The sequence below is a fragment of the Emys orbicularis genome, chromosome 7 (assembly GCF_028017835.1).
Source record: "Emys orbicularis isolate rEmyOrb1 chromosome 7, rEmyOrb1.hap1, whole genome shotgun sequence".
Classification (NCBI taxonomy): Eukaryota; Metazoa; Chordata; order Testudines; family Emydidae; genus Emys; species Emys orbicularis.
The window spans coordinates 54,986,862-55,013,991 of NC_088689.1; the positions used below are offsets into that span (position 1 = coordinate 54,986,862).

Sequence of the window (27,130 nt, forward strand, 5' to 3'; positions counted from 1 at the left end):
CCCCTGCCGCCCCATTCAACCTCTCCTCTCATTCCTGATGGCCCCCCGGAACTCCTGCCCCATCCAACCACCCCTTCTCTCTGTCCTGACTGCCCCTGGAACTCCTGCCCCTGACTGCCCCCCACCGTCCCATCTAACACCCCTGCTCTTTCCTGACTGCCCCCCCAGGACCCTTGCCCCCATTCAATTCCCCTGTTCCCTGCCCTCTGACCGCCCCGAGTCCCGACCCTAATCCACCCCCCCCGCCCTCTATCCAACAGCCCCCTCCCTGCTCCCCTTACCGCGCTGCCTGGAGATGGGGGCTACGCCGCCCAGAGTCAGGGCCGGGAGCTGCGGGTGCCAGGCCGGAGTCGGGGGCTGGGCTGGAGTTGGGGGCCGGGCCGGAGCTGGGGGCCGTCCTGAAGTCGGGGGCCGAGCCACAGGCCGGGCTGGAGTCGGGGGCCGGGCCTGCTGGCCGGCCTGAAATCGGGGGCCGGCCCAGAGCCGGGGGCCAGGCCGGAGCCAGCCCGGAGTCAGGGCCAGGCCGGAGCCGCTGGCTGAGCCGAAGTCAGGACCGGGGGCTGGAGCCTGGGGCTGGCCCAGAGCCGCTGGCCGGCCCGAAGTTGGGGCCGGGGGCTGGCCCGAAGTTGAGGCCGGGCCGGAGTTGGGGCCGGCCCGGAGCCACTGGCCGGGCCGAAGTCGGGGACCGGCCCAGAGTCGGGGCCAGGGGCTGGCCCGGCGCTGCGCCGCCCGGCCAGCTGGAATCGGAGTCAGGGCCACCCGGAGCTGCGCGGCGCCTGGAGCCCTCCTTGCGCCCCCAGCCCCAGCTCACCTGCAGGAAGCTGCTGCTTCCTTCTCAGTCCTCCCAGGCTTCCCGTGCTAACAGCTGATTCGTGGGAAGCTGGGAGGGGGAGCCTTCAGGGGAGGAGGCAGAGGCGGAGCCAGAGCCAGGTGAGCTGGGGCTGGGGGCAGGGCAGGGAGCTGCTGGAGCTTTTGTTACATTTAAAAGCCCTTTTAGAACCGGGACAACCGGTTCTAAAAGGGCTTCTAAATTTAACAACCGGTTCCTGCAAACCGGTGGGAACCGGCTCCAGCTCACCAGTGGAAATAGTTTATGGCTCACAAGCCTCCTGGTTGGGGGAAGGCAGTAGCAATTGCAGTTCTGGCCATCTGGGTGGGATAGAACAGCAATTAGTCTATAGCCCCCAGGTGGGCAGGGCAAACACTTAGCCTATAGCCTCTGAGCCTCCTGGGGCAGGCAGTTACAATTGGAGCTCTGGCCCTCTGGACAGGGCAGACCAAACAAACAGTCTATAGCCCCTAAGTCGCCTGGCTGGGGCAGACAGTAGCATTTGGGGAATCAGCCCCTTGGGCAGAGCAGAACAGCAATCAGTCTGTAGCCCCTGGACTGGGCAGAACAAATAAACAGGCTATAGTCCCTGAGCCCCCAGACTTGGCCAGACAGCAAACAGCAGCCACACCTAGTGTGGTAAAGGAACCCAGCCCCTCCTGCTTCACCACATTCCAACCCAAGGCACTATGAAGCTGGGGACTTCCATACTAAGGGTTTAGGCATCAGCTTCTACTACATCCCCTGGGTGACTTCCTACCACAAGTTGCATCCTGGGCACCTCCTCATCTGGTGGTGGCTTGTCTCTGCAGTCCATGAGTCACCTGCAGCGTAGTCCATGTCCTTGGGCTCTACTACCTGGAGCATCGCAGGCACCTCTGCAGTACACATCCTTCCTTCTCCACAGCCAGCCCCTACTGAGCTGGGCTGCCTCCTTTTATCTGGCTCTTCCACCTGGAGCATGCGCAGCAGGGAAAAGGGGGTGTTGCTTCCTGGGTCCGTCCTTGTTGGCCCAGTGCAGGATTGGTACACCTCGTCACAGTGTACCTAACTAATTCACAGATGCATACTATGTCTCCCTTTCAGGGCCTATCCTGGTCCTATTAAATCCTCGTCCTATTAAAGCCATCATGAACTTTTTTACTTACTTTATTGGGAGGAAGGACTGGACCCTCTGCGTGCACCTGTAGACTTTTTTTTTTTATATGAACATGCTCATACAGTTAAAACTATGGTAAAGCAACACCTTTAAAAAAAATAAAAGCAAGCAAAGGCACTGTTCCTCAAAGAGGATCCTATGCTGTGTTTCAAACTTCATCCATTTTTTCTGCAGCAGCCAAATAATATGTCTGGAATCCTTACAAAACAGGAAGTGATCTGTTTCACAGTTGCTGATCTCAAACAGATGAGGAATTTTGCTCACATCAACCCAAAAGAAAAATTCGCCTTTGGGGACATCAAGCATAAGAATGTTCAGTCCAAAATAGGACTATTTGGAAAAAGTTATCAGGATATGTTATCAGGGTGCTAACATGGATCATTTTACTCACAGTTAATAATTTCCCCTCATTAGTTAGCCTCAAGCCATAAGATAATTAATAATTACCTTCTACAGCTCATTCAAAACATCCTTTACACAATTCTGTACAACATGTAGTTCCACAAGTATCAACACAAATATGCATCTATGTAAACATCTCAAAGTAGCCATAGTGCAGTCTGTAATTTCTTCAGTGATAACAATAAATTAAAATGTTACTAATTTAATCCACTTAAAATAAATATTATTTAAAAAAGGCTTGAAAAGAGGGTATTTTTTATCAAGGCTCTGGAGGTCTGCACTGTATTCTTATTCTTGATCGCTGGCTTTCCTTGTTTTCCTACTCTCTTGTTTTATTTTCCTTCAGGCTGTTCCAGAATACATCAATAGATTTTTTTTGCTTCCTTTTTTCCTTTCCAAAGTAAAGAATATATTTGACCTTTCTACACTGTGATTGGGAGATGTGGCAGTTTCTCGGGTGAAATCTTCAGTTGTACCTAGATTTCTGAGCCTTAGGTCTATAGTTTTAAAAAGAGAACAAGATAATGGGAGGGCTTTCCAGTGAGTACAGACTCTAGATTCTGATGATTATTTGTATTAAGGCCCCACCCAAGATTAGTGCCCCATTGTGCTAGGCACTATACAAACAGATATAACAGTCAGTCCATACCTTGAAGAATTTACAATCTAAATAGACAAAACAAAGGATGGGAGAAAGGAAGTATCATTTTCCCCATTTTACAGACCAGACCTGAGACACAGATTATGATTTACGCATGGTCACACAGGAAATCCATGACAGAGTCAGGAACTGAATTGAGATCCTGAGTCCTGGTCCAGTACCTTAATCATAGGGACATTCTTCCTCTTGTTGCTGTTGATTTTGCCTTGCTGGCCGTGTGATCTGAGTATCGTGATAAATGGAAGTGGAGTCAGAGTGCCTGTGTTCCCTGGAGGGGCTTTTATTGAGGTTGACCCTAGGTGAACAGGGAACAGTTGGAGATAGGCTGGAAGCAACTCAGCCACATGGACAGAGCAGTGCACAAGGTTTAATAAAGTTCCACTTGTTCAATTTAACCTGCATTCAGTTTCACTTTTTGTAAATTAAATCTGTATTTGTTTCCCCAGAATTGTTTTTATTGTTCTCTTTCAGCCTCTGTGTTCCGTAAGTGAGGCTATCACTAACCCAGGTATAAAACTTCTACAAATTACAAATAAGAGTGAGAATCTGTGGAAAAATCCACATCTTCGGCAATGACACCAATACTTAAGCAGAAACTATTAAAATCATGGTGAGTTCTGCCTAAAAGCGGATGGCTTGCTTGATCTGGCCATTTGAATCTAGCTTGCCACTGTATTTCTGAACCTAGGTTACTACAGGTCAGAAGACAGTGATTACAACCATATACATGCACTCCCACTAAATAAAAACTAACACTGCAATGTCCTTGTAAGTGATCTTAATAAATTCAGTGAAAACCAGTAGATAATGGTTTCTGTGATTTATTTGGATATAAATCAAGGATTGTGGTGATATCCTGAAACTCACTTCAGCTCTGATCTATGCTAATGGGACAAACTACAATTAGAGTCATCTAAGTGTTCTGTTTATGTATGCAGTACATTTTGCTAAATGTTGTTGTTTGCAATCTAAAAAGAAAAGATCTTAAAGCATTCTTTGATTTTCTTTTGGATGTTTATAACAGCGCCAGCACCGGCACGAGCACCAGTGCATTCTTATACACCAGGCAAGGCTGATCCTTCATGCCGCCCTCCTTGGGTAACAGATGACTCCTTTTCCCAGAAATTTGCACCTGGAAAAACCACCACCTCTGTTACCAAACATACCCTGCCACGGGGTGCTCCAGCACCATCTCCTGCCTCAACTTCAGCCTACTCGTCTCCTTCAAAACCAGCCTCTTCCCAGACTCCTGCTGTAGCCCGGGGAACAATTCAAAGGGCTGAGCGTTTCCCAGCCAGCAACCGAACTCCTCTCTGTGGACACTGTAACAGCATCATTCGGTAAGATCATGAGACTCTTAGGAGAGGGATGGGGACAGGAGAGAAAGTATCACAGAGCAACTGATTATTGCATTTTATTATACAATCTCAGAGCATGAGACACAGTTAAATAATCCAGAGGGGATGTCTGTTGTTTGCTTGATTCATTTAACATTTCCAGAGCTCATCTTTGCCATCGTGTGGTTCACTTTTTATCACTGTAAAGTTATACAAGGTCATTGTTTTGGGCACCTTTCCTACCACAAGCACTGCCTTTTTCTTACAAATTTCTGGTCCCCAAGGTATCTCCGGAAATAAAACTGGAAGGACACTATGTAAAACTATATTGGGTCGAGGGAGTGAGATATCAGTTTGGAGACAAATGTAATTGCTGCTTTTGTGTCTGGAGAAAGATAATGCATACACTCTATTACCAGTGATTCACTGCATGCTTCTCTTTTCTCCTCCCCCAGTTCACTCTGCTGGACTGGTGCCCATTGTTACCCTGTTGATTGCTGCCTGATTTTAAGTAATCCGTGCATTTTTAATGACAGTGTCATCCACTAAAAAGGAACTGGTTTAGTGGTATGGGGCTACTGATTATCATTCTCCTATCTTCCCATATAGGAATACAACAGTAATACAAACAATAGTCTAATCACTACATCTAATTACAATTAACAGTAAATCACCAACATGTTTTAATGTGGCTGTAGTATAACTAAAGGATAATCAAACAGCAAGTTGCCATTTTGACAATCTGATGTAACATAGTGAATGCAACTTTCATTCAAATGCACATGAAAACATGATACTTTCAAAGCTATTGTAAGGTATATGTGTATTACACCTTTCACCAACTCTGGAAAGTCTCCTGCTTTTTCATGTTTTCAAATGGTAATTCTCTACTCTGTGTCATACTCATTAGAATGAGGAAACTTCCCATTTGATTCCTCCACCCCTTGTTTTATATTTAACACTTAAGTACTTTTGGTGATTTGTGGGTTTTTTGTTCATTTTTTAAAGAAAGCATTTTCAGTGCCCTACTCTACACAAGCAATTTACGGTTGCTGATGGGAAGTATCAGCAACATGGGAGTTCTCACAAACACTTTTACAGTTATTGAGATTTGGAAACCATGGCAGTATTTCCAACAGATGTTTTGAAAATTCAGTTATAATCATTTTTATAGGTTAATATATTAACTAATTCCTGAAATTTTCCTTTAAAATATCTTGAAAAGAGACCTCTTGTCAGCAGGTTATAGTGTCTTATTTTAAAATACATCCTCATTAGTATTGTTCATCAGTGCCATTAGATGCTTCTGCAATATAAATATAATAATGATGTTTCACAGGGGTCCTTTCCTGGTAGCCATGGGTCGTTCCTGGCACCCAGAGGAGTTCAACTGTGCTTACTGCAAGACATCTTTAGCAGATGTGTGCTTTGTGGAGGAGCAGAACAGTGTGTACTGTGAGCGCTGTTATGAACAGTTCTTTGCACCAACCTGTGCCAGATGCCACACCAAGATCATGGGGGTAAGTCAGAACAGCATAGCCTCACGTCTAAATCCTCACTGCATTGAAATTAGAAATGGAATACTTTTGATTATAGGCAACTAATTAAGTATTAAATTCTTCTGCTTTCTTCAACAGTAATTTCCTAGCCTATTAATTATCCCAGAATAAGACACATATAGGCTTACAGAACTATGTTTCTATACTGGCTGGAGATTTGGACATTACTGTACTGTACTTATCAGCCTATATGGAGGAAGTTTGTAATATGAATAACTTTTTTTAAATTGTATTTAGTTTATTTTTCACTCTTTCCTGCTCTTGCTTTGGTGACCTCCTAAAATGAAAATTTATTGCTCTCGTGTATCTCTTGCTAAAGTTAGGCAAAATGTGGGCTGATGCTATGCAATCTTCTTCAGATAGGGCTTAATCCAGAAAGTCCACTGACTTCAGCTGAAGTCAGGGGACTTTGATCAGGTCTACACAGCTATCAGTGCATCTCTGTGTGAATAACAAGACTCCTGCTCTAGAGAAATCATGACGATTAGATTTTTAAAATAAGATACAGACATCTGAACCCCACAAAGGCGAGAGAAGAGCCCACTTTTGTTTGTCTTATACACTCCTACTAGGCTTCATGCCTAGATACTGTGGTGACTAGGGTGACCAGACGTCCCGATTTCATCGGGACTGTCCCGATATTTGCTTCTTTGTCCCATGTCCCGACCAATGTTTGGTCGGGACACTGGACAAAAAAGAAATTTTGCCCTCCCGGAGGGACTCTCGCCCCGGCTCCGCCCCTTCCTTCCCCCATTGGCTCCCTCCCCAAATCCCCACCCTGGCCTCGCCTCTTCCCCAACCACGCAGCATTCCTCCTCCCTCCCAAGCTTGCAGCATGGCGGCGCAAGCCTGGAGGGAGGGGGTGGCGGCGGTGCCTGGATCCTGGAGCTGGTGAGTCAGTTCCGGCACCCGGGCACCGGGCGGGCGGGCAAAAGGGGCTGGCAAGGGAGGGAGATGGGGGGGCTCAGCTCTGAGCCCCCCGCCACGCCAGAGGGCTCCTGCCCGACCCCCGGGCCGCTGCACACGGGGGCCGGGGCCGGGAGCGCAGCCTGGAGGCTGCTGCAGCCCGTGGGGCAACGCGGTGGATCCGGGCGGGGGCAGCGCGGAGCGGGCAGGGGCCAGGTGGGCGGCACGGGGGCGTGGGCCGAATCCCCGCTGCTGCCGGGGAGCCCCGCGCCTCTCCCTCCCGCTCGCGGCTGCAGCTCCTTCCCAGCGGGACGCACCCCCCGGCCTGCCCTGGGCACATGCGGCGTGTGTCCAGCGGCTCCTTCCCGGCGGGAGGGAGACTAGGTGCGGGGGACGCGCGCCGCATGTGGCTGGGGCGGCGGGAGGTGCGTTCCGCTGGGAAGGAGCCGCAGCCGTGAGCAGGAGGGAGAGGCGCAGGGATTCGGCCCGCGCCGCCCACCCGGCCCCTGCCCACTCTGCGCTGCCCCTGCCCGGACCCACCGCGCGCCGCATATGCCTGTGGCGGGCCGGGGGGCGGGAGGCTCCGCGGGGAGGGCAGCGCGCGTGGCCAGGGCCTGCTAATGCCCCCCGGCCCCTTTTAAACTCGCCCTTTTTTTTTGCTTCGCTCCCCTCCCCCCCCCCCCCCCCCCCGTCCTGATATTTTATGCTGCTGATCTGGTCACCCTAGTGGTGACTGACACTCTATAAATATCTTAACAAGCTGATGAGGTGGTTGGAGCAGCAGATAATGATGATAATCTTAGCGATGGATTTATGTACACAATTGAGAAGGAAGATGAGACATGCAGGGATGCCTAGGGGGGAGGTCTAGGTTGGATATTAGGAAAAACTATTTCACTAGGAGGGTGGTGAAGCACTGGAATGGGTTACCTAGGGAGGTGGTGGAATCTCCGTCCTTAGAGGTTTTTAAGGCCCGGCTTGACAAAGCCCTGGCTGGGATGATTTAGTTGTGGTTGGTTGGACTAGATGACCTCCTGAGGTCTCTTCCAACCCTAATCTTCTATGATTCTATGCCACAGATGTGATCAAGGATCTCTCACAATTCTTCCATATTGGCAAATGAAGAGTACAATATTAGTTATCACTACTCTGCCTCCACTCCTGACATCTGTCTTAGTGTTGGGGAAGTCAGTGCTTTGCTTCCTGCTAGGAAGTGCATCATTAGACACTTGAAGTGAAGTCCTGACTCTAATCAAGCCCTGCATACTGGTGCTTTCGGGGGAATGTTAAAACAAAGCCACTGAAATACTTACTTATCTAATTAATGGAAGAACAAGTCAGATCTCCTCTGTGGATTTCTATCAGTAACATAGCAAAGCTGCCAGCTGACTCTGTTTACATTTGTAAGATTTCTCAATCTGTCTTTTACTTCTTAGCACTGAGAGGTTCATAAATGGATCCAAGCCTATTTGTCAGCTATAACTGTTTTGCAAACAGTAACAGAAGTTAATAAATCTCACTGGTGATTCTGTAATAAGATGTATGGCAAATATAAATGAGGCTGTGTTGTCTAGCAAGTTGGAGCAATGGACTGAAACACTGGCAACTACTTTCATTCCCTTGTGCCTCAGTCAGTAGAGATTAAAAAACGAGTAAACTGTAAGAAACTCACTTAGAATCAGATGCCCCATAAAACAGGAAATAAGATGCATTAAATCAGTGGCTCTAAACCTTTCCAGATTACTGTATCCCTTTCGGGAGTCTGATTTGTCTTGGGTACCCGCAAATTTCACCTCACTTTAAAACTATTTGCTTACAAAATCAGACCTAAAAATACAGAAGTGTCACAGGACACTATTACTGAAAAATTGCTTACTTTCTCATTTTTACCATATAATTTTGAAATAAATCAATTAGAATATAAATATTGTACTTACATTTCAGTGTATAGTATATAGAGCTGTATAAACAAGTCATTGTCTGTATGAAATTTTAGTTTGTACTGACTTTGCTAGTGCTTTTTGTGTAGCCTGTTGTAAAACTAGGCAAATATCTAGATGAGCTGACGTACCCCCTGGAAGACCTCTGCATACCCCTGGTTGAGAACAACTACATTAAATAAGTCACAAATCATGCAATCTGTTGGGTAACTACTTTGGCCCAGATCCTCAGTTGGTGTAAATCAGTGTAGCTTCACTGAAGTTAATAAAGCTAAATCTCAGGAGAGAGATTAAAACTTTCTTTTGTGCAGGGTTTCCCAGTGAGGAGGGAGCCATGGGTAGTGTTGATGCAGTCAACTGGCTGAATTGAGCTGTTGTCTGTTAGATGTTTGGTGGTTTTGTTTTGATAATAAATCATATTAGGAGGTTTCCAATGCTCTGAATGGAGGCAGAGCTTTCCCACAGGAGTAAGCATTGCTACTGAGGTTTGTTTTTCCTTATTTTAAAAATCCCTTGAGTTGTTGAGTTTTATCTTGGGCAAAAGAATTGGCTGATTTTAAAATGAGAAGCCCAGGGTATCCCAGCTTTGTATATTTTCCTGTATGTGGGCTTAGTGTATGTGGTATTTTGCTGTTTTTGTTTTTCAGGAAGTGATGCATGCTCTAAGGCAGACTTGGCACACGACTTGCTTTGTCTGTGCTGCCTGTAAGAAACCATTTGGGAATAGCCTCTTCCACATGGAGGATGGGGAGCCCTACTGTGAGAAAGGTATAACACACAATAGAGCCACTGTATCTTACTGGATAGTACTGTTCAATACTAGTGTCCTTCATGTTATCTGGCAGAACCACAGAAACAGGGCAATTGCCAAGCAAAATCAGGCCGATAGCCGATCTAGTCTGGTAGTTTGTCTCTGGCATCAAGCTATACGAGTGTTTCCTAGTCTGTGTTTTCCCACAGCTTCCCTTGCCTCCTTGTGATTAGACAGGCTGTTTGTTGGGTTTTAAACCGGACAGTCCTGCTTTTGTAGCGTTTGTCCCCCATCTGGTACTGAGACAAAACTGGATATGGTTTTGTCCATTATCAGATGAGAAACACTGTAATGGAGAGCGCGCCACTCCACTTCTGTCAGTGTGACCTCATGTGCACTGGGGCAGGGCGGTGTGCTCCTCAAAATGGCACCCTCTTTGTGGCATGACCTTGCACACACAGGCGCTGACCTTTGATTTTACCCCGTGCGTACTCCACCCTGAGGCCCCATTCCCACTTGGCCCCTTTTCCCAAGGCCCCACCCTTGCTCCGCCTCTTCCTGCCCCCGCTCTGTCCCTTCCCCCAAGACTCCCCCGCACTGCTCCCTCCTCTCCGCTCCCCCCTTCCCCAAGCGCCTCCTGCCAGCTGCTTGCTGACCTGCGGCCAGCCCTGAGGGCCTGTCGAACAGCTGATCGGTTACCAGCCCTGAGGCCGGAACCACTGTGGCCAGTGGGTGCTGAGTACCCATTTTTTTTCCATGGGGGTTTGAGTTAGCACCCATGGAGTTGGCATCTATTCTTGCATACACGCCCACACTATTCCCAGAAATGCCAGAATGCCCAGTATTCCAGAAATTTGCAAGTGTCCACCCTACAAGTTGTGATGGACCGGCAGATGGGTGGATAAATAAATGGAGCTAGCCAGGTGAATGAGCTATGAGGCAGGATCAAGGCTAGACTAAATTGTGAAGTGGTCCTTCCCTCCACATGCCCTGTCTCTGCTCTGTCCTGCATTCCTGGCCTCATCACTCTCTGGTAGTGAGAAATAGAAACTTGAAGGGTCAAAGAGTACCTCCTAGGTCCTGGATTTAAGGGGGGGATAAATCTAAAATGGCTTAGATTGGGACCCCAACACGTACTCTCTTAAAATGGGAGCTTTCAACCACAACCCCAATAACCTGAATACTTTTTTGACTCTCTTGCACCTTTTCTATTTCTGCTGTATCTTTTTTGAGATACAATAACTCCAGATTGACGTCAATATTCAAAGTTAGGATATATTAACCAAAGGATACAGTGTTGTTATATTTTCTATTTAATGCAAAAATTATGGTAGTCCAACATTAAACTGAAAATATAAATACACAGCAGGCAGGGAAATCTAAGTGGTGCTTACACAGTGCTCATCATGTCATCCCCCTGGTCCTCATATAGTATGTTGTATAAATTCATTTTGTGCTTATGATTTTTCTGGTGTGTGTGTGATTATAAATCAATCTATCTATGGCTAATTTCCAAATCCTGTGGGGAACATAACTTTGAATTTCCTGAATTGTGTGTGTTTATATTCACAGCCATAATACTACATTAAGTGGGTTTTTGCATTGAATTTCTGTGTTTAAAGAAGTAAAGGAAGGAGGAGGGGGAGCTGCTCAAAAATTTCACCCTTGAAGAATTTGAGTGGGAGGTAGAAAAGAATTCTAAATAAAAATAATCCCAAGAATCACTACTAGGCACATCTCTGATTCTTTTGTGTGTAATATGCTTGTGTTCAGCGTTTGTTCTAAGTTTGCTTTTGTTTTATTTTAGATTACATTGCTTTGTTCAGCACAAAATGCCATGGCTGTGATTTTCCTGTTGAAGCAGGAGATAAATTCATTGAAGCCCTTGGACACACTTGGCATGATACCTGCTTTATTTGTGCTGTAGGTATCTACATTAAAATCTACATTATTATTCTATAATCTTATTAGAACTTGTGACATTATACTGGAAGAATTCAGTTTAGTGGTGGTGGTGGGAAGCAGTTGATTGGTTTTAATTGCAGATGGGGGTTATTTTCCTTTTCCTAACCCCCACCCCCAGCCCCAGTTTTCATCAGAATAGCTAAATTTGATCTACACTGCTAATGCTCAGAAACACTAAGAAAACACTTGTGCTTTTTGGAAGAGTCTACAGAAACTGTGTGGGAGAGCAGTGCTTGGTATTCTTTTTAACTAAATTTGCACAAAGTGGTAAATCAGGATTTAAAATAAATCTCAGGCAATGATATTATCACCAAATTGAATAGTGTGAAATATAGTGACCAAATGTTTTGTTTATACAGTTGTGCAATTTGCATTTTCACACAGAAAGGAGTCAGTTCAGAAAAAACAAATAGTAATTAGTACAGATGTTAGTCAGAGTCATCATTCTGTCTGCTCTTGTGCATGTGTATACGTATTACACACACACACACACGATGGTAAAATCTATATAATAATCAGCACTTATCACCACTGAGTGTCCCACCTGCACTCATCCACTAACCCATTTCCCCTAGAACTATTAGTAATATTCCAAGCCTCTCATCAGCTACAAACAGTACATTGACATGGTCAGAAAGAACAGCGACAGCCTCACTGATTCGTTTGGGGCCGTACACCTCTCTAATGAACTTTAGGAAGTATAGAATTGATTGTTTGTGTCAAATGTTAAATTAACTTACTGGCTGCTGTTTTTACTTCAGTGATATAATATGCTCCTTTTCTGAAATTGGGAATGTCTGAAGTTGATACATGCATTTGTGTTAGTACACAGACTATTGCTTGCACAATCCAGTAGCTATTTTCTCTTGATTCAACATCATTTTGTCATAAAAACATATTTAATCACTTATAAAAGACACCTTCTCTGAATATTTCCTATTCTGGTGCATTTGCACTTTTAAGTAGTTTCTCACCCATTTATTTTAGTTGGCAAGACCCAAGTGTTTGTAGAGGTGACACTATCCCTTTGTTCTGTTAATGTAATTTTCACAGCTGTCCCACCCCAGTTTATCCTAATTGTTTTACTGGCATATAAAGCCAAACAGAAAAATCCATGTCAGTCTGTCTTTGTATTTCTAACGTGCTCATCCCAATCTTATTAATGTGCATTGCTTTCTGTCTAGCTGCAGTAGCACATTACTGTAGTTAGCACTTCTAGTCTACACTGGCAATGCTAAGCCCTGCCATGGCAGCGCTTTAACATGCCTTGTGTGGTCACAGCGCAGCGCTGGGAGAGAGCTCTCCCAGCACTCTAAAAAACACACCTCAACAAGGGGCGTAGCTCCCAGCACTGGGAGCACGCGCTGGGGCACTGTTTACACTGGTGCTTTCAAACGCTGCAACTTGCTGCGCTCAGCGGGGTGTTTTTTCACCCGCTGGAGCGAGAAAGTTGCAGCGCTGTTAATTGCCAGTGTAGCAAGCCCATATCTCCTAATACTGATCACTGCCTAACTCCTTAAGTGGTCCTAGTGAAATTTATCGGACTCTCATGGAGTATGGTGCTACTCATTGTGAGTCAGCGTATCAGAATCTAGTCCTTAAAAACTAAGGAGCAATAAAACTGTTACTAATAGCTACATTTCTCTTTGTGATTCCTGATTGTGTTTAATCTTTAATTTTAGGTGTGCCATGTGAATTTGGAAGGTCAGCCATTTTACTCCAAGAAAGATAAGCCACTGTGCAAGAAACATGCTCATGCCATCAATGTCTAAAAGAAGACCTGGAAGCTAATGGCACTGTGAGAAAATTGGCAACTAACTGAGAAATTGCAAAAAGGATAACCCCAACTGACATTTCTCATTGAGGGGAGGGTAGGAAGGCTAGGAAGCTATTGAACACTTCTGAAGTATAACTTTAATCACTTTTATATTTGCAGAGCATTTTTTTGCATGGTCCATACAGAAAGCTGAATGAACACTCAATGGCAAATTAGTCAATCTGAGTCAAATATTACTGCAAAAGTTAGAACAAAAATTAAAGAGATTAAAATTAATTTAAAAAAATGTTTTATGTAAAAATAAGTAATAAAAATACCCAGACCAGCCTTAGAGCTGAGACCATACACTAGTGTTTAAAAACAATTAAAAATAATTCTTGAAATTTGTTACAAGAAAATATTAAGTGCCAAAATATTAATTGTAAAATAATGTATAGAATCATAGCTTTAAAATTAAGATAAGTAGATCAGGATTTCCTCACCAAAAAAGAAGTATTATTCCATTATTTATGTCATGGTGCTACATCCAAGCATCAATTTTTTGAATGAACTAGAGCAGTGGTCGGCAACGTTCGGCACGCGGTTCGCCAGGGTAAGCACCCTCGCGGGCCGGGCCAGTTTATTTACCTGCTGACGCGGCAGGTTCGGCCGATCGCAGCCCCCACTGGCTACGGTTCGCCGTCCCGGGCCAATGGGGGCGGCAGGAAGCCCCGGCCAGCACATCCCTCGCCCGCGCCGCTTCCCGCCACCCCCATTGGCCCGGGACAGCGAACCGCGGCCAGTGGGGGCCGCGATCGGCCGAACCTGCCGCGTCAGCAGGTAAATAAACTGGCCCGGCCCGCTAGGGTGCTTACCCTGGCGAGCCGCATGCCAAACGTTGCCGACCCCTGAACTAGAGACATCCCATAGGCCAGGGGTTCTCAACCTTTTCCTTTCTGAGGCCTTCTCCACCCAACATGCTATAAAAACTCCACAGCCCATCTGTGCCACAACAACAGTTTTTCTGCATATAAAAGCCAGGGCCGGCATTAGGGAGTAGCAAGCAGGGCAGTTGCCTGGGGCTGAATGCCACAGGTGGCCCCATGAAGCTAAGTTGCTCAAGATTCAGCTTCAGCACAGAGTGGTGGGGCTTGGAGCAGCGAGGCTTCGGCTTTCTGCCCTGGGCCCCAGTGAGTCTAATGCCAGCCCTGCTTGGAAGACCCCCTGAAACCTGCTCATGGCCCCCCAGGGGGCCTCACCCCCCTGGTTGAGAACTGCTGCCATAGGCTTTCCCAAACAATAAGTTTGTCTTGAATCCTAATAGAACTACCATGCTAAGAAGGAGACAATGAGTGACTGAAAGTTTGGGAATCAGAATAAAAATTTGATGACGCTAAGTCCTTCCACCCACCCCCAGTTAAACCTTGATCAGTGCATGTGGCCTTGTGCATGCACAATGGATTATTTCATTTTCTAATCAGAGTGGAAAAGGGCAACTGGCTTTCTCTAATTTTCTCTTATATGGAATGGGCAGGGGGTGGTTGGAGAGGATCCATGTTGTGTTTCTAGTCAAAGCTGATTCATCTTTCCATTTGTCCTGTGAATGAAAAACATCTAGTTACTATTTGTTTAACACTGCAGACCCAGCCTCCATTTAGCACAGCTAGGAAGGGTAGGAGTGGCAAATAGCCTGGGAAGGTTCTCTACTCAATCCCAAATCCTTGGGAAAGGGGCGCCCTTTTTTCTTCCTATTAATGTTAGTGAAGACTGATAAAACATTTCATAGAGCAGCACCAAATCACAGGCACATGCTCTTATTACTGTGATTATTTTCTGTAAATGCAACACATCCCAAGTGTGGTTGTGGTTGCTGCTGTAAGAAGATACACCTCTACCCCAATATAACGCTGTCCTCGGGAGCCAAAAAATCTTACTGTGTTATAGGTGAAACTGCGTTATATCGAACTTGCTTTGATCCACCGGAGTGCGCAGCCCCTCCCCCCCCCCTCCCCGGAGCACTGCTTTACCACGTTATATCTGAATTCGTGTTATATCGGGTCGCGTTATATCGGGGTAGAGGTGTACATAGGCTCTCACACATAAGACAGAGTTAATATATCACCTGTTCTAGTATTTTAAAATCATCTGACACGTTCTTGCAAGTATTTATAAAAGCTTATATATTGTTGTGAAAGGCAGCAACTATTTATAGTATTGACATTAGCTTTGGATTTTAAAATTTAAATATCAGCGATAGTTTTGTATGTGAGACAGTAGTTTATTGCTACTCAGCAGCGAAAGATAATCATACTTAAGGACAGAAAGTTCCATCACTCTTCAAGTTTTCAGCTATTTATTTTTGAGTGAGCATTCTGATTGTATAGTGATTGACAGCATACAGTATTGACAATGTTAAGTCAATATTTCTCAGGCTCCAGATACCTAATGATGTAATGTATGGGCCCTATTTTAATGCCACCAGCACCCTAGTGTGTCTTGGATTTTTGCACAGTCTAAATATAAAAGTGGATCATTTGGTGGCTGTCTTTTCCCTCCTAAAATTCTATGCCCATTTTAGGAAACATGCCATATTTTCTTAGAGGATGAAGAGCATATCCAGTTGGTGGTGGGAGGGTCAAAATAAAAGGAACTTTTATCTCTGGTATGCAAGTTTCATATTGTCGATGCTAACTATCCTTATATATCCTGAAAAAAAATAGTGCCTAAGTTAAAACTGTCCTCTGGCAGCCCTGAGTTGTGTGACCTGTATTTATGCCATAGAGAACCTTGTTTTCACAGATCTTAGCATTTTCACAAGGGTCAGATTTTTACATGGATGAAGTGTATTCTTAAACAGTTTTGCCAGCATATTAGGTACAAATATTTTTTTCTATAGTAGGTAATTCTTTTTCCATTTATTGGCCTGATCCTCAGCTGGTTTAAATCAGCATAACACCACTGACTACTCCTGCCAAGGATCTGGCTCATTGCACTCTCCAACAGGATAAGTTACAATTAATTGAAAAAAAACAACAAACACCTCATTTTCCATTCATATTTGATTTCTGTTCCCTAGACACTGATGCAGTGTTCTTGTATCTACCAGTGTTGCTTTTCAAAAATTTCAAGACCTTTCAAGACTCTAGTGCCATTCAACAAATGATAGTGTTTATCACTCTTTATTACTTAGCAGTAGAATTAGTAGCAGGATCTATGGTACACCATGGATAGACAACATTGCAGCAGCTCTGTCAGGTGGTTTTTGTGTATTGCCTACTGGCAGGGGTTAGCATCTAGGATTATGTCTACACTACAAGCGCTACAGCTGCAGTGCGCTGCATACTGCTGTAGTATAGACACTTACTTTAGCAATGGAAGGGGGTTTTCCATCACTGTAGTAAATCCACCCTTTTGAGAGGTGGTAGCTAGGTCAACAGAAGAACCTTCCATTGACCTAGCTGCAGCTACAGTGAAGGTTAGGTTGACCTAATGTCACACAGGGCGTAACATTTTTCACAGCCCTGAGTGATATAGCAAGGTTAACCTGTTTTAGGTAGAGACCAGCCTAAGTAGTAGCATACAATACATTTCCTATTTTGACCTACATTGCTTCCTAATATGATCCAAAAATAAGGAATCCAGTTACCCACACTTGAAATCTATATTTAGACACCCTTTTTGCACAAACCTCAACCAGAAGCTGTGCATGGCAGTGTACTATTTTGAATCTCTTTTGTGTAAAATACTATGTAATCAATTTAAGTGTTTTGCGATGCAGAACACACTCCTAGGACAAAAAAGATACATATGCATAACTTAGAATAGGACCCTTACATTATATTTCACTACGGTAACTGCTGCAGAAAAACATAATTTTCAGGTTGAATAATGTGTATTACTGTTTATGTCTTTTAACAATTACCTGGGATTAAGTCATAAAACTTCCTAAAGTAATCTTTTCATTCTAATTCACATGAGGAATTTTGCCTAGAAGACAAAAATACTGTACCTCTGAATGGCCAAATGATAAAACTATACAAGAATTATGGTTTTTATCAAAAGATTTGCAAAAGACCCCATCTTAAATCTAATTAAAAATAGTCTTTAATCTCTATGCAGCTGAAAGTTCAAAAAATAAGCTTAAGACTTTTTATGTTGTTTTTTCTTTTTCTATTTAATTGCAGCACAGAAAGTAAATTAAACACTTCAGAAGAAAACTTCAGTGTAACTGTTGAAATTTTCTCTCAACTTCTTAAAATAACGGTTAGTTTTTTGGTTCATCAGATTCACACAGACAGAAAGAAATTCAACTAAAATAAGAAAAATCATTTAAGTTTGGTCCTTCAGTGGTCAGTAACATGGGTGAAATGTTTTATTTAAGGTTATTTCTTTTTATATTTAATAATGTGAATGTCTACAGCACTAAACACACTTATTAGTGTCTAATGCTGGACAGTATAATGTTTATTTGCAATACTTGTCTCCTGGTAGTAGACATTAATTTGTTTAGTATTTATAAATGGTTACATTTGCAACTGAGTGATTTAATGCCTGCAGTGATCATGCTAGGAGTCTAGCTTTTATAATGTACTGAAATGTTGACTTTACACCACAAGTGCCCTTGGTTTTAGATTTTTTTAAAATCTCTAGTTATTAGTTCAGAAACAGATTGTAGTGTGGTTTTTGAGATGTGAGTGAACATATCTTGCATGGATTATCTGTGCCAATATTCTAGCAATAAAAGGGATGTGCAAATACATTTAGAGCTTTATGTTTTGGATATATTTATTAATATGGTTTTTCAGCAGTTGACAACTTTCAGACAAGAAGTACTAGTTAGAAGACATAAACAAATGTATATTTTCTACATCAGAGCCTTAAGATTAAAAAAAATGGATTGGTTCAGCCTTCCATTGCTGTATAGCAGGGGTTGGCAACCTTTCAGAAGTGGTGTGCCGAGTCTTCATTTATTCACTCTAATTTAAGGTTTCGCGTGCCAGTCATACATTTTAATGTTTTTGGAAGGTCTCTTTCTATAAGTCTATAATATAGAACTAAACTATTGTTGTATGGAAAGTAAATAAGGTTTTTAAAATGTTTAGGAAGCTTCCTTTAAAATTAAATTAAAATGCAGAGCCCCCCGGACCGGTGGCCAGAACCCGGGCAGTGTGAGTGCCACTGAAAATCAGCTCGCGTGCCGCCTTTGGCACGCATGCCATAGGTTGCCTACCCCTGCTGTATAGCAACACTGAACATGCTGGTAAGTAAATTGCACTGTGTAAACAAACAAGTGTGAATACATTCAAAAGATGTAGTGCCTAGAAGTTGTAACTGGGCAAGACTTGTAAATTTACAGGCCTTATTGTGTCAACAGATATAACTTAAAATAACCTGATAAGCAAAAGGCAAATTTTGTCGTCAGTTACAAAGGTCTGAACTGATTTACATTGGTGTAATTGAGGGCAAAGTTTGGCCCCAACTAGGCAGGTTTTTATTCTTTTGTTTCTAACCAGAAATGGTTTTTAAGAATATTCAAAAAGATCTAACCCATCTGATTTAACTCTACTGCCATGATAGACTGGCAAATAAGAAATAAATCTTCAGCTAATATTGTGGTTGACTAAAACAGGCTTTTTTGCACATTATTACCCCGCCCCCAAAATGCACAGTTTTAAAATGACATAGCTATAGCTAATCATTAAACTTGATTAAAACGTATATATAAAACAGTAAAGAGACAGACTGCTTTAAATGGCATGAATGAGTTCCACACCAGGAAGTGAAGCTCCATACACTATAATTTTATTTTGCAGCCATAACTGTTTAAAATTTATGTGTGGAAAAAAATTAGAGATAGTTAAACTGAGATTAAAATTTACTGGAAAATGAGTCTACAGAATGAGCAGAAGTTACACAATTTACCTTTATATCTGAATCATTGTCTAATTATTTCTATCTTGATCTTTTCCCCTTTGCATTAATTGATTCTTAATGGAAGAGAAATTGTGCCTTGTCTGCTCTAAAGATGGTCTGTAGTTTCAAGTCTGGGGGTTTTCTTTGTAAATCATAAACCTTTAACTCAACCAGAGTCACTGGTGACTAACTAAGAAAGAAAAAGAGGAGTTGTGAAAAAATTGCTGCCAGCCACCCTTGGATACACAATGAAATGCTTTGTTCTCCTGGCCAAATCAGAGAGCTATGGCTGAGACTGAGATTAGAGTTAGGCAGAAATTCCCTGCTTTAAGCCTATAAGGCACGTCTTTAGACATCTATAAAGGTGAAATCCTCACTTCTCTGAGGAAGGACTGAGAGAAAGCGTTAGATACACTAACAAAGTTATTGCATTACAGACTAAATTGTGAAGAATTCTAACATTATTTCCCCCAACTTTTTGTAGTAATAAATGTCACATGTACGGCTCAATCCTGAAGACTGCCTTACTATTTTGTTGACAGAGGGACTCCTCATCTTTCTCTTGCATGGGTTTAGCCCCGTAAAAGGAGTATGTGTCCATTGAGCTGCAAGGATCTCAGAACACCTGCACAGGACAGGATTCTGTGTATGGAGCTATACTACATGTAACAGCAGGAGCTGTGTTGTCGGCCCATGCTCTGCAAAATCTTCCTCTGAGGGATTTTCCAGGTGTATTGCTCTAATTGGACATTTGTCTGAACCCAAGGAAAGCATGCCACAAAGATTGGCTGCTCCCCAACTCTTCATTACATGAACCTCAGGGCCCTGTGAAGTGGTGGGGTCTCCATGGTGTGAGGGACCAGGGAAGCATGCAGGAAAGCCATTGCTATACCCTCATTACTCTTTTGGGATCTTCTCTGGGACATTTTGCTTTCCTCTATACTGTGTTGTAGAGGAAAGAATGTGGCCCTCAGTCCTTCCTCTGACAAAACTCCTCTTAATATCCATAGTAGTTTTGCCCAAGTAATGACTTTCAGATTGGCCTGCAGACTTTTTTAGGTAGTAATGACAACCAGAAATAAAAAATGCCTTCATAAGAGAAAAGATTCTTCCAAATTTCCACAGATTTTAATTTTCAGGAAGGAATTGATTCATCTGCAGAAAAAAGAATCATTATTAATTTGAAATTAAATATTTGACTTATAATTCTACCTTATTTTTCCCCCACCAGGAAAAGCATTTTCCAGTTTAATTACTTTAAAAAGCTCACTCACTTTCAAAATTCAGATTCTTTTTGATTAATAGAAACAAAGTATGAAATCATTTTTTCTTTTACTAAGTGCCATGCTTTTGTGGAAGCCATTGAGGAAAAAAACAATTGAATTACGTTAGCTAAACTGATAAATACTTTTTTAAGGAGCTGGGGGTAGAAAGGAGGTGTCAGTTTGAACAAAGGGGATGGTTCATCGAAGGATATATGTGGAATGAATATTGCCTGTTATAAAAAGTCCACGCAATTGGCTATCCTTTTTAAAGTTTTCGGTTGTTGCAGTGTATTAAATAGCTTATTCTGGATTTTTAAGACTCAAGAAAGTTTTTTTTTTTTTTTCTTTTTTTAAAGGGTAGAGTGGGGGAAAAGAACACAAAATGCAATATCTGTTACTTCCAAAGCAGTTGAAAAAAATTACAGTTCAGAAGAGCAAAGAGTCGGTATAAGGGGAAAAGATTATTTAGTGGGCTTCAACAATATTATCGTCTGAACATATGTTAATTGGAAAATAATATTCTTTATGATTAAGAATTAGTTTAGTTTAAAGAAATCTTAAAGGATATTATTTGTTTAATGTAAGTGTGCACATGCATATACAATGGACCCTCATTAGAATGCGGGATTTGGGATCCATGCGCGGTACCGCATTAACACGGGGACCATGTTAAAATGAATTGCAATTAAAGTAATTAAATTTGGGATCCATGGCCGCGACCACATTATATGCGAATTCGCGCTATATAGACGCGCGTTCTAGCAAGGGTCCGGTGTATATGTAAGATAGGCATATGTGTACTACAGGAGAAATATTCAGAACTGAGGCATGGACTCCTTTATGGGGGATGCAGTTTATGCATGCAAAATTTGAGCATGCATTTTTGCACTCAGAATTAATTACATGTGGAAATCTGAGTACACAAACCTTTAACTACCTGATTTGTACCTGTGGTCAGGTAGGTAGAGATTTGTGGTTTATGATGTAGTGACTTTTTATACATTTGTGGCTGCAAAATAATTGTAGGAGCAAAAGGAGGGGCATACTTTTAAAGATTTGGCTCTATATGTAAAATATTACCTTAGGAATAAAAAAAGTTTTCTTATAATAACAAAAGGTAGGGATATTATTTCACCATCATTATTTTCATGAGGCATTTTTTCTATTCTCAGGAAGTATTTTACTGTGTAAACTTCATCAGTGAGCACAAGGCCCTATCTGGCATGCCATACTCAGGGGAAACTTCCATTGTATTCAGTGGAAAATTTTGATGAGTCAGGAGTGCAGGTTCAAGTCCCCTGAAAAAGCAGAGATACCTAGTGGTCTGAGCATGGAACTGGAAGTGAGAGTCTCCCTTAGTTATATAGTCTTGGCTCTGCCCTCATTGTGTGGCCTTAGATCACTTAATCTGATTGTGTGTATTTTCCTATCTGTAAAATGGGGATAATACTACTTACTTTGCGCACTATTAATAAAAAGTGTTAGCAAGTGAATGATAGAAAAGAACTCTGAAGTGGAAAAGTGGCTATGCAAGTACTGAATTATAATATTTACTCATATGAGAGTACCCTTGGCATGATTTATCTAAAAAACAAACATTTTTACCTCTTGTATTTCCTACAAATGTAGTTATATTTGTTACATTTTAATACTCATTAAAATATATCTTACCAGAGAAGACCCTTAAAGCAGGCTGTCCAACTTGTTCTGATTAAAAATGTGAGGAATCCCTTAAAAGGAAACTGAAATTATCTTTAATAAACAAATACAAACAACTATGTATGATCCTAAATAGTTTAGAAAATACATGAGCTTATATGAAAATATTTTTAAACAAAATATTTTAAAATAGCTTCCTCATTTATCTGCCAGCACCTGAGTTCAGGTTTTGCTTGAAACAGCTAATACCATCAGATGTACCTATTGCAGACTAACAAATTAAGGTTCCTGCTCTTTAAATGTGATACTATTAGCTCCTTAAGGAGACACACACAAGCCTGAATCAAAGTCTTGGCAGGTTAAAACAAACAAACACCCATGGATTCCATTAAGCTCGATTCAGCTACTCTGACCAGGACTGTTCAGTGTAAGGGCAGAAAATTCACACTATTACTGATTTTGGAATTTAAACAGATATTGTATCTCTTAGTTTAATAAACATTTCAGTTTATTTTTAGTAGTGTCAATATTGTCTAATAATATAACATAAGAGACAAAGAGTACGTACAGTGATTCTCCATTGCCTTGCATGTATCATATGCCTAGTGAAGTGCCAGTGTTCCAAAGAAACACTGCCACTTCGGCCAGTTCTATACTATGAACTATGCTAAGTTCCAGGAACTTAAAACTGAACACCTGCCATCAGAGAAGGCATCCTGGGGAAATAGTCAAATAAAAATATAAATATGAGAGACAAAAATGCAAAAGAAAATAGCTTTTTGAGATGATAGTTAGCCATCCATTTTGGCCTTTCCTTTTTCATCACAGGATAATTCACTGTAAATGAATTAATGGTGAAAGGTTCAGTAAAAGCCTTTAGTAAGGAAATAGGAGCAGTGTATCAGGATATCCTTTTTCCGCACCAGAGTACCCAATACTTTCAATTTTATATACAGCGGAAGTAATTAATTGTTACAGAAAGAAGCACAGCTGTGTTTCCTGATGGCCATACATGCAACAGCCACTATTGTTTAAGGTTCTGAGAATGTGTGTTGAAAATTGCTCAACTGCCTTGAGATTTTTGTTGTTCTCTGAATTTAATTTCTAGTATAAGTTTTTGAATTTGTTATGGAATGTTAATACTATTGTTAACATTGTTAATACTATTCTCTTAGGGCCAAATTCTGCATCCTTTAATCAGGCAAAATTTCTTTGAACTTCAGTGGGAGTTTTACCTCAGTAAGAATTAAAGGCCAAATCCTGAGAAGTGCTGAGAACCTGTCAACTCTCGTTGAAGGCAATGGAAATTGCAAATACTCACCATCAGTCAGGATTTACTCCCAAATAAGGATTGCAGGATTTGGTTCTTAGTCGTGTGTCTTTTTAACTTGTTCAGATTTCATTTCCAAGTGTGTGCAGGTGCATGTGTTGGATTGAAAGCCTGAGAGAATAAGGTTATATTTTTTTGCCTTCAATAATTTTTTATTATCCATTTCAAATGCACAACATGACTATTGTATTTCTCCTAAAAATTACTTGGCTGAACTGCAAGCATTGTCACTTTTCTTTTTTTTAATGCAGTTGAGCTGTACCATTTTGTTTGTACTATTTTTGGTAATATTATAGAGTGCATGTTGTAGAATGCATGACAGCAAATGATTTCCCAGCACTAGAGAGAGCAATTTGTGAAGAACTATAAATCTCTTGGAATATGCGAAGGATTTGCAAGCACTATGTACTGTACTTCTACATGTATGAACAAAGAGATGGTCAGATCACTTAGGTGCATATATAACTGTAGTAATACATTTGTGGTTAAGGATATGTTTACAATGATAAAGATCAAATAACATTTAAGGGCTTGATTCATTAAAAATTCTGTGCTTCACCTGGACTCTGATCTGTTTCATTCCAACAAGCATGCAACAAATTGCATGTCTGAAGTTTACATCTTTTCAATCTAGTAAGCCTCTATCTTCTTAAATCTTTCTACACTAGGTAACTCACCTATTGCTCACCACGGTTGTCAGCAACAGGTCACCCAGAACCAGAGTTAAAAACAATGTTACTGCTAGAGCAGTTGAGGATACAGCCATTTTCAGCATATATATCATGACAAGAGACCACACTTTTTGTAACGGTGCTGAAAAATTCTTCTGGCCCTTGCACAGTACCAATTAAACCATTTTTAACGTTGGTTCAGGGAGACCTGTTACTGACAAACATACTCAGCAACAAGTGACTTTCTTGGTGTAAAAGAGGCTTACAAGAATGAAGATTTACTATTGTCAGCAACAGTAGATGGGGCATTAATATGTTTTGCTGATGGACTCAAGGAGTATGCAACCTTCTACAAGAGACTTACGGGTACCGAACAAGAGGTGAAGTGAATGTGCAATCAGAAACAGATCTTAGGCAGTTAAAAGTTTACTCATTCTGGGTCAAATTTTGCTCTGGTTTTTACTGATTGTAAACCCAAAACAACTCCCATTAAGTTCAAGCGAGTTACTTTGGATTTAACGTAATGCTGTATGGTTAGCTACATGCTCATTATCACTATAATATGTAGTATTTTAAGTATGATCTGTATAACAGTGGGTGAGGCTATGATTATACAATCACTGTTTCTCTAAATTTGGATTTACTATATGTTAATCTTTGAATTTTATTAGCTCACTTGATAGACAAACATATTTTCCTTGAAAATTGTGCCTACATGTTACATTAATAAAAAGATGTAATTTGCAAGACAGTATATTCACAAAAGAAACAATTTTGGTTCAACTTATGTAGAAATACTACACATAGCAAACAATAGTCCTAAGCATAACTGCGCTCACTACACACAGCTACAAACCCCCTTACCTAGTTTTTTCACCAGGAAAAGGAGCTAACTTAATTAAAACAGATTTGTAGAGCATCTCCTTAATAAAGTGGTAATAATTCAGAAGACCACCTACTTTAAAATTAGTGCTGGAGTCCAGTTGTAAAGAGTTTATTCTCCCCTCAGTGCATACAAAGAATCTACAATAATGCAAGTGCATTTTATTACTGAAGAAAGAACATACCACTAATTCTGTGAACCTGAAACTAACAACTGTTGGTATCAGATGAATAATTGAGTGAAGCCTTAGTACCAGCTGTGTTCATAAATGTTTTTCCTTACCTATAAGTCATTTGATGCGTGACTTATGTGGTGGTAGAGAATAGAGCCAAACAGGGCTAGATGGTGCCAGTTAGGCATAGCCCATAGCAAAGGACACCATGGAGCTACACTCACTGAGGGATAGTAATGGGAGATTTTCTGCTACAGGGAGGCAAAATGCCTCCCAGAGGCCCTGGGCACACAGGGGCAATGCTCCCACCACTCTACTCTTTTGTGGGGTACAGCTTACTCCACTACATGGCCAGCAAGCTCTGCTGGTGCATATCTGGGCAAAAGGCCATGCTTTTGTCTCCCTTTCCTCTCCTTCCCTTTGAGGCATCATTTGCCACCCAACAGTAATGGAGAGGGAGTATTCTCTCCATTCCTTATGTCTTCTGTGCATGGGTCAGAAAGGATCTGGCCCACGAAAACTAACAAACCAGTGAAGTAACATGTAAACACACCTGCTAACTAAGCAATGCAAGGGTATCTTTCCCTTTCATTCTCCCTATGCTAAGCACACCAGGCTGTTATGACTCATGACATGTTTCTTCCTAACCTACTCCACCTGTGTTGCACTTTTAGTTCCACTGCAGACTTGTCTGGAATGAAGCTTGGTTAGTGATGTTTCAGAGCCCTCTTACCATATGAATATGCTTGCTTTTTTATTAGCCATGCTTCAAGAGTAGTAACCTTTGAAAAGCACCTTTACTCGTGACTTTCAGCCCAGTTTCTTGATTTAATTATACTGTTCTCATAATAATATTTATTCTAATCATTGGTAGTTCTAAGTAGTGGACAGATGCAATGAATTTAAAATTGAGATGTTGTGCTTTCAAATAAAATAATTCAGAAAAAGACAAGTTACTAGACAGGGCCAATTTAATGTCATTTTTAAGTAGAAAAACACCTGAGTGTGGGGTAATATTAAGGTGGAACATGGGGTATTTATTTTGGTAACAATATATGTTTGCAATCATAAAGATCAAATAAAATGGAAGGGCTTGATCAGTTAAAAATTCTGTGCTTCATCTGTACAGCATTCTGATCTGTTTCACTTCAACAAGCATGCAACAAAATTGCCTCCTTAAAGTTTACATCTCTTCAGGCTACTAAGCCTTCATATTCTTAAACCTTTCTATGCCAGATAAGTCACCTGTTTCTCACCATGCTTGTTGGGAACAGATCACCCTGAACCAGTTTCAGAGTGTCTGGAGTATGTACCACACTGCATATTTTGGAAGTATGAAGGGAAGAAGGATATACAAATATACTCTGCTCATACAGTTGACCTTATCTCTCTCTCTATATTTCTTTTTCTTGAAGATTTTTTCATATTTAAGATTTTCAGGGCCCAAAGTGATTCCAAGAACTAACAAAAAATTCCTGGAGAGGAAATGACAGAGAAAACACCTGGAAGTGTATCTAGTCTATACATTTATCGAAAAACCAGAACATTTTCTACACAGCTTCCTTAATCTCTGCAACATGACTGTCCACCTTGAGCTGGTCCTACTGTATTTCACCTGGGGTCCCCACACCCCTCAGGGCCAAGTGTAGGGTGCCCATATGTTCCTGCTCTCGGAGCCTGTCTCAGTGTTTCTGAGATTCTGTTATCAAAATAAATACCCATTTTATTAAAGAGTGGGGGTTCCCAGTTTTTGTGACCTCCTACAGTCTTGAGTCACTGCCCAGGTGAGTTTATGCTATTGATAACTGGTGGGCTGCATGCATATATGCCTCATTGACCAGATACTACTCATGGTGCTCACTACCAAGTGCCTGGTTTAAATAGATAGATCATCCTCAGCCAGACTTATCACATACTAACACTCTGCCCCAAACAGAAATGTGCAAAAATATCCCATTTCAGGCCCGATTCT

At 41.8% G+C, this 27,130-nt stretch overlaps 1 protein-coding gene across 1 annotated transcript in view; it reads left to right on the forward strand.

Moving 5' to 3' along the window:
* The window catches only part of LDB3 (LIM domain binding 3), a 181,998-nt gene extending 168,717 nt beyond the window's left edge, over nucleotides 1–13,281 (forward strand). Inside the window, exons 10-15 of the mRNA XM_065408201.1 lie at nucleotides 3,523–3,534; nucleotides 4,076–4,391; nucleotides 5,728–5,908; nucleotides 9,441–9,561; nucleotides 11,352–11,467; nucleotides 13,192–13,281. Of these exons, the coding sequence (XP_065264273.1) occupies nucleotides 3,523–3,534; nucleotides 4,076–4,391; nucleotides 5,728–5,908; nucleotides 9,441–9,561; nucleotides 11,352–11,467; nucleotides 13,192–13,281 (836 nt within the window). The remainder of the gene's footprint in view (nucleotides 1–3,522; nucleotides 3,535–4,075; nucleotides 4,392–5,727; nucleotides 5,909–9,440; nucleotides 9,562–11,351; nucleotides 11,468–13,191) is intronic.
* The last annotated feature ends 13,849 nt before the right edge of the window (nucleotides 13,282–27,130 follow it).